Here is an 8,663-nt window from a genome sequence, read left to right as displayed (position 1 = left end):
GCTTCGCGGCGGTGAGCGCGAGAGCGAGCGCGAGCCAGGGCGGAGGACCGACCGCTTCGGATCTGGCTGCTTTGTGGGCTCGGATCTTTCTTTCCTGTCTCTCTGTTTGCTCCCCCTTTATTTTGTTCTTGGTTTGCCTGTTGGAAACCTCTGACTCCGTCCTCTCCCCCACCGCTGGAAGTCTTCGCGTCTCTAAATGGAATTAGTGGAGCTCGGAGCCTCTGGTGTAACGCACAGACATGATCTATGGACGCAGTTTGTTCCACAGTGAGTACCTTTCCCGCCGCCACCCGGTCCGCGCCGGGCCCTTGCCCTGCCGCCCCTCCCCGTCTCCACCGCGCGCCGGCTGGACCCCGCAGTCCCCGCGCGTCCCGGGCGCATGTAAACTTTCTGTATTGCAGCAGAATAGGCTGGGGCGTGGGGGCGGTGCGCAGTCGGTCGTCGCACGGTCTCGGGGTCTACCGGGGAAAACCGGCTCTCCATACGCAGGCACCTCCCTGGGGTTGAGCAGAGTGTGTAGTTCAGGGACGGGCACGTGCAGAGGAGGCCGGGGGCCAAGCGAGGGCGCAGGTGGAAGGAGCGAGAGAGCGGGGTTGGTACTCCTGATGGGAAGTCTGCTCTTCTGGGGCTCCTGGCGCTCCGCGGCCCGCACTCCTGCTCCAGCGGGTGCTGTAAGGTCCACTGGAACCCAGTGCCTCAGGCCAGGGCGCGTGCCAACCCCTAAGCCTCTCTTCCCAGTACCTCTAGCGTTGCTTTGTGAGTGTGGGAGCGCGTGCAGCGTCGAGGTGGGAAGGAACGGGAGGAAAACAGCGTCAAAGTCACCAAGTAAAAGGCAATGTGAGGAACCTGAGGTTGAGATTTAACATCATAAACAAGGACTCCAGTGTCAATCCTGTGCCACGCAGTATTAAGACCGGCTCTGCTGAGGAGTTAAACGTAGTGTCTATTCTATAACGTGACTCCATCAAAACAAGACAAGTCGAGTAAGGAAAACATCAGATACAACCTGACACAAACGGGTGTGTGCGCGTGTGTAGACTCATGACGAGTTACACCGATTTTTGTCTGTTTAAACACACACACGCACAGTAGCAACCATCAATGCTTTAATCTAAAGAAGCAGATGGCCTGGCTAGAGTATAAAGTAATGCAATTGATGAGTCCTCAAATTTGGATGTCCAGGCCCAGATACTCTTGGAATAATATCTAAACATCAATGTATAAATTCCCTTAGTGACCTTTAGTTTAGCAAATAATTGTAACTTATGTCCTCTCTCCCTCTCCCCCCAACTAATTTTGAGTAGAATTATGAAGATGTTGGCCTTTTATGTAATTGGAATTTTTTTAAATGACAAATAAAATAGAAGAGAGAAAATTGGAAATTATGAAAATGAGAGGAATGTTTTGCTAGTTGTAGGTTTTAAAAAAATGTTCGTAAATCAAGGATATAGATATAAAACAGGAGTTCTGGATGTAATAACAGGGCAGGCTTATTGTTAACTTACAGATCTGTCTTTTTGGTACTGAAAAACAGAATAAAATGCTTACAGAAATCACCTTTCTGAGAATAATCACCAATTTCTGGATAACACTAAATCAAAGTTAAGGTTAAAAGAGATTAATTGAACAGCTTAGAAAGTGCTGAGGATGGGGTAACTTGATAGTTCAGTACATTTTTGTAAGAAAGGTTTTCACAGTGCTGCTTAATACCTTCAATCCACATTAATCTGTTGCCTTGTTCCCCTCCCCCACACCCTATAGGATTTGCCTAAGTATTTATTTTCTGAAACAGAAACACACTGGCAATGTTAGGATCAGTCATGGCAAGCTTTCTCCTTGCTGGCTTTTCCTTCTCCTTTTTCCTGGTGCCCATCTCTCTTCCTGTAGAGAGGTCTCAAAGCCCTTGAGGAAGAGTAGTTGAGAAAGGGTGTGAGTGCTGAAATCCCGCCATAATCTATATGACATTAGTATGGTGTGTTCCTCCCTAGCTTTGAAGTCGATTTGTATTTGCCTTGAGAGTTTGGGTCTCATCCATTCTCAACTTGCGTTAGTTTCTTTAGGGATTCCCAAATGCTCCTGATTTGTCCTTTTCAAATCAATTTCATAAGTTCTGAGTCAGCTCATAACAGTTAACAATGATAAAATAAATCTGTTCTGATATAATTTTATGTTACATTTTTATGGATTTGCCCACTCTAGGGTATGTTATCTTTCTAATTTTTTCTTTTCTGTTTCAGTTGTAGCAAGTTTAATCATCCTCCATTTGTCTGGGGCAACAAAGAAAGGAACAGGTGTGTTTATGCTAGTAGAAGACTTCTAATTAATTTGCATTTTCCTATTTTTTCATGTTCTTAATATTCCAGAATATCTGGACATTGTATAATGTATATAATTGATTGGTTTGGACTAAAACAATGTTTAGAAATTAATTTACTAATGGATATTATAAGAATGTCTCTCCTATTTTTAGTATTATGGAAAATTGGATGATGGTTCTTTTTGGAAAAATGTTGTTACAGAAAAGCAAACCACTTCAGAAACCCAGAAGTCCATACAGTGTGGAACTTGGACAAAACATGCCGAGGGTGGCATCTTCACCTCTCCCAACTACCCCAGCAAGTATCCCCCTGACAGAGAGTGCATCTACATCATAGAAGGTGAGTCCGCTGGCCAGAGCTCAGGGAGCCCTCAGCCAGGACCTGGCCATCTCCCTCAGTGCTTTGGCCGCACAACCTGCACACCAGCATTACAGAAATTGATTTTGGAGATCGTGCACATAATATCTCTGAGGGAATCAAAAAACTGTAAAATCTGGAATCAGGCTAATTATTGAAATTACTAGTAATGGGTCATGAACAAGCAAATTCTGGAAATCAAAACAAATCAACAACTTCAGAGTTTATTTCACAGTTGATTTAATTGATTTAGAGTTCTAAAGTAATAGAATGGATGCGGAGTTGGCATACCATGAGGGGACATCAAAAAGTTCCTGTAAAAATGGAATTAAAGTGTGAGTTTATTTTTGATGCAAAAATATTTTAAACCCATGCATACTTTTTTCATAATATGCATTGTCCACAAACTTTTTGAAGACCCCCTTCTGTCACCTAATGTACAACGGTTTGAGAAACTATTATTTTATTAATCTGGCAATTGTTAATATATCTGATACATCTGTCATTTTTTTCTTTAATATTGTAATGGACCAAAACCATATCCGTGTCAGAGACAAATCTATAATCTCGTTTTTGAAACATCAGTCTGAATGGCAGTTACTTTATTCTGCGCTGACAAGGGATAATTTCACATTTAAAGTCAAAGTCAGGATTTTAAATGATGATGCTTCCTGTCATCATTTTTTTCCCAACTTGAAAGATAAATAGGGCTGAAAAAGAGAGAGATTCACTTCTCTTTGACCATTTCCGATTTCTGCTAATCTTGTAGAAACTTCTCTGTTAAGGAAAACTTTTAAATATATATGAACATTTCATCTAGAGATAAATGTTTTCAATATTTTAAGTGTTAGTAACTAATGACCAAAAGCCTTCAAACCTCCCCCCATACACACAAATACATGCAAAGAGCCAAAGCTCCCTTAATAATATGTATATTTATGTAATTATATATATGTATATAAAATGTATATATGGTGGTACATGTGTGTATATGTATGTGTATCTACAGATATAGATACACACATATATATATCCATATATATGATTCAATATCCATTTATCACTTATAAATCAGGGATACTTTCATTTGATAGATCTTCCAAAGAATCAGACTTTCTATTGAACAAATTTTAACAATCTGTGTTTTAGAAATCCTTCTTTTTTATAATATGGGAATGAAGGAACTTTCCCCTTCTCTTGTACTTAAAGTAGAACTTTTAGCCAAGATACCTTATACTACAAGAAGGAAAAAAACAATAAACTCCATTAGTAAAAGGATACAACTGAAGAAAATAAGTCTGCCAGTTTTACTTGCTCTTCTGGTTGAGAGTTGATACAAATTTCATTTTTGAATATCATTCAAAAGCTCACCATTCTCTAGATAGCATTGCATGTGGCAATGGACAGAGATGTGGAACGCTTGGGGTCCCCCATAAGGTTTCATATGGCTTCCCTATTGAGGAAAGGGACAGGAGACGAGGCTGAAAAGATAGGTGGTCTCAGATGAAGGAGAACCTGGTATTCCATCGGTCCCACCAAGGAAAGTTTGGACGTGAGAGTATAAACAGTGAGATGCCAAGGAGACAATTCAGGTAGAGAAATAATGTAAGATTATGAGGAATTAGCTCAAGGAAAATGACGTAAACTTTCACGCTTGTGAAAGGCCAAGGAGCTCATGGTTAGATACCTAAACGGAAGGAGTGGTACTGGAGATAGAGTAAATGGAAGAAATGAATGTTATTTAGGAAACTGAATCATAAATGGCTGGATGATAAGGTGAGAGCACAGGGAATCCCCAGACGGCTCTAACTTTTTATTTTTGGCTTGGCGACTTGTTAGAGGAAATTTTCATGCCAGTTAAGGAATACAGGTGGGAAAAGAGGGCTTTAGGGAAAGTAATATGGTCATTTTTGATGTTTATGGGAATTTCTCAGAAGGAGGCTGCATGTATGGAATTTTAGTCTGTTGGAGAGATCTGTGCTGAAATGTATACCCATAGGTCGTAAATATAGATGTATTGTTGAGGTTATTAACAGGAACAGTTAGCCAAAGAGAGAATTTGGAGCACTGCTTTTCAACTCTTTCAAAAAATGTAGATATCTCCACCTGCCCCCAAATTCTGATCTGATTGATGGAACCCCAGGCATCACATGTACTAGTTCTCCATTGCAATGCCAGTGAGCTGTGCAGGGAAAGAAGACATTCTATCTGTTACTGGGAAGAAACATGAAGGTTGGGCAGACTAAGGGGGAAAGTAATGGACTAGGAAGAAGCCAGAGATGAACAGGAGCACCAGGCGAGGATTCCTAGCTGCTCGAACAGACAATTTAAAGAACCAGGGAGCAGCCAAAGGGTCAGTTGCTACAGCAGAGAAAAAAAGGTAAAACTAGAAATATGTCTATTGCATGAAGCCATTAATAGTTTGTTAGCTGGACCAGCAGATGGCATAATGGTTATGTGGCTGGACTTTCTCGTAGTTGACTGCAGTTCAAGTCTTGAACTAGATGACTTAAAACTCACGTTGGGTACATAAGCATGCATGCACCAAATCCGAACCAGAGAATGGAGGAGAAGGAATTGAGGCACCGCCATCCTCCCTATGGTTTGATTTTTCTCTTTCTGTCTCTTTGTCTTTCTGGCAAGCACATGTGCCCTATCACAAAAAAACTCTTAAAATAAATCGATAAATTAAAGAGCCTGTTAGCAGCTTCTGCGATAAATGAGCTTGCTCCAAGCATGGCGGTGGTGGGTAGGGGGGGATCTCCCAGTGGATGGGTGAGTGGAGCAGTGGGGGACTGGTTGATGGTGGGCTCCATGGGGAAAGACAATCCCTTTTTTCTTTTTTTTCACCTTCATATTTTCATCTTATAATTGACAATACTGTACAAGTTTTGTTACAAAAGCAATAGCCAGGACTGTCAGGAGGCATGGTTAAGGGGCCGGACTCCCACATGGCTGACCGTAGTTTGAGTCCTGCTCCTATTGCCTTACTTCCTCACTTTCTTGCTCTCTTTCTCTGGTCAAATTAAATAATAATAATAAATAAAATAAATAATTATTTTTAAAAATAGCCTATTCTGTAGAAAAAAGTTAAAACTCCCTCTTACCAGAAGAAATATTCTGTAATTATGTGCATCTTTCAGGAAAAAGTGCCTGTAGTTCTGAGTGCCCAAAGATGCTTAAAGTGGTTGAGAGCTCTCAGAAAGGAGTCCCAGTTTCCCATCAAGGACACCTTATAGAAAACATTACAGGGAGGGCAACAGCTGGTGGAATGGTTGCGTTGGTGGACTCCCACATTGTTGACCATGGACCTGGTGGCTTGAAACTCACACTGGATGCATGTGTTTGCATGCCTAGAATCCCAAGAGGAGAATAGAAGAGAAGGGATTGCACTGTAGCCATCCCCCCTTGGGAGTGATTTCTTGTTTTCTATCTCTGTCTCTCTGGTGTATGTGCACACCTTATAACGAAAATCTCTCTCTCTAAAAATAAAATAAAATAAAGAAAATATAACAGGGAAGGGGAACTGTCAATTGAGAGATTTGAAGGTGAGGGACATGTAAGTTCAGGGAGCTGGACTGAGATACTTCAAATGACTTTCATGTGTCATTTTCATAGGTGGGAGTGTGCAGTTAATTCTACCTGCTAGACAAAAAGCAAATAAATTATCTATATATGATGTGATCTCCTGAAAGCCACAATGATAGCATGTTCCTGTTGGACAGAACTTTAGTGATAATGAAAATGAGGGTAAAAATAAGTGAATTCCTGTTAAATGGCTATGCATCTCCTAATCTGGGAAATAGATGGGCAGATATTGACAGATGATGTTTAGAGATAGAGGTTTAAGCAAATTATCAATAGTAGAGAACTGGTCATATCATTTCATTTTTTACATAGTCATATATTATTTACGTCTGAAAGAATTGCCTCACAATCTGAAATTGTTTGTTTCCTCATAAACTTTATTATCAATGACTATCAGAAGGGAGATAACAGACAAATATCGTAGATAATAAGGCTTTCAAATAGTATATTTAGTGTTAATATGTAAACCAGCTCAGTTCCTTAAGCACTTGCCTTTTTTTTTTTCCAGTTTAATATTTTGGGGGGAATCATGGCTTTCTAGGTAATTTCTTAGGATATTTCCAAGTTTGCAGGTTTCAAGAAATTCATCAAAGCTCTCAAATCTATCATGATCCTGGATACCATACTAGTTTATCTTTGTGAATATATATATGTGTATATATACATACATATATACACACACACATACATTCATATACATATACATATATATCTTGTGTATATACATATACACATACATACACACACATACACACACACACACACACACACACACACACATTAGTGATGGATAAAATCATGCCTAGTTTTTTCTTGCAGGAGTTATAAATACCTTTTTATAATGTCCAATGAGTCAGAAACATTTTAAAGATTAAAAACTATTCTTGAGATAATCTTTTAACGTAAGTTGACCTTTAACTTACTGATCTTTAATTTTATACTTGAAAGGCATGAGGATTATATTTTATTCTTTAAGTCTAATTTTCAAGTCACTGTGTATCTCAATTCTATATAAATGTATGGTCTCCATGCATTGACCCTCTAGGTCATCAAGGGTGATATTTAATGTATCTCTAAGAACAAGTGCGGCCTGAACGCCAGTCATGGAGAATGATGGTGGCCGCATGAGAACAGGCCTGAGGTACTGAGCCTTGACTTTCAATGTTTGGATGGGTTAGTTCCCTGAAAGGCACCAAGTAGCTGGAAAGCACTTGGAGGGCTCAGGGCAACAGCTGTTACTAACCATGACAAATGTGGGCTGATATTTGGACCAGTGATAGGGTCATTCAGAATTTCCTTGTTGAAAATAGGTCTGGAATGTGGAATTTGAGGCTGTTTCAGACGTGACATGGGAAGAATAGAAGAGCATTAGCTGATATATTTACGTGGTGGTTTATAAGATCGCCAGCACTATAAAGCTTTTCCGTGATTCTTTAGAGAACTGTAAAAACATTTTTAAAGATAAATCATTTCCGATTCCAACAAAAAAAGGTTTTTGTAGGGAATTTTTTTCTTAATCATAAATTTTGTGCTAAAGTATTGAAAGAAGAAGGCAAATAAGATATGGTTCTTGTCTTTCATGTGCTGGTTTAGTGAAGAGGTTTCTCATAAGTATGATTTTCTTGGGTAAACAGGAGTTAATTTTTTCTCCCCTTTGAGAAGAATTTTGCTATAAAATATATGAACTTGTGGAGAGACAGAGGCAGAGAGACAGAAAGCAAGAAATCACCACCAAAAACGGCACCGCAGTCTCTTCTCCTCCATTTCTCTGGGTTATCTGGGGCACGCATGCACGTGTGCCCACCATGAATTTTAAGCTGCAGGGCCAGAGATCCGAACTGTGGTCAACTACATGGGAGTCCAGAGATGTAAACATTATGCCATCTGCTGGTCCTGAGAGGGGTTAAATTTTAGGTATAAAGATATGTTTGAATGTGACAAAGTACATAAATTCCTGAAAGGGCATAATGACTTAGAAAATAGGACATGCTTGAAATAGTCCCAGCTTGCATTGTCTTTGGGGTGGTAAGATCCTGAGCCAGGATATCCTCAACGATGTTATATGTCTGATCGTTGTCCTGCAACTCAGAGTTGAAAAGAAGTTTGAACCTGAGAGTATCATGATCAAATTGTGCTCCCCCGAAATTTCCTTAATATCCTTATATACTAAGGTCTAATGGCCTGGGACTGTGTGAATGACAGTGCAGTTCTATGTTGAATGATCCTCAAGTGTTTTCTGACCCTAAACCTAGGCCTTCAGAAAATACGAGAGAGCAAGATGCCCCTCTACCTTCTAAACTCAAGTTCGCAGTCGTTCACAACAAAACTTGTGATTTGTGGGACCAGCAGTTAGCGTAATGACTATGTCGCTGGACTCCCACGTAGTCGACCGCGGTTCGA

The 8,663-nt window shown here is 40.2% G+C and overlaps 1 protein-coding gene across 4 annotated transcripts in view; it reads left to right on the top strand.

Annotated features, from left to right (window-relative positions):
* Nucleotides 1–6: 6 nt before the first annotated feature.
* Nucleotides 7–8,663, top strand: part of NETO1 (neuropilin and tolloid like 1) — a 134,901-nt gene continuing 126,244 nt past the window's right edge. For all 4 annotated transcript variants that reach the window (XM_006147230.2, XM_027771334.1, XM_006147229.2 and 1 more), the window contains exons 1-3: nucleotides 7–267; nucleotides 2,238–2,291; nucleotides 2,520–2,657. In XM_006147230.2, coding sequence (XP_006147292.1) covers nucleotides 240–267; nucleotides 2,238–2,291; nucleotides 2,520–2,657 — 220 coding nt within the window. In that variant the 5' untranslated portion in view covers nucleotides 7–239. The remainder of the gene's footprint in view (nucleotides 268–2,237; nucleotides 2,292–2,519; nucleotides 2,658–8,663) is intronic.

Source organism: Tupaia chinensis, unplaced genomic scaffold (genome assembly GCF_000334495.1).
Source record: "Tupaia chinensis unplaced genomic scaffold, TupChi_1.0 Scaffold000206_1, whole genome shotgun sequence".
NCBI lineage: Eukaryota > Metazoa > Chordata > Mammalia > Scandentia > Tupaiidae > Tupaia > Tupaia belangeri.
This window is presented reverse-complemented; position numbering and strand designations above follow the sequence as displayed.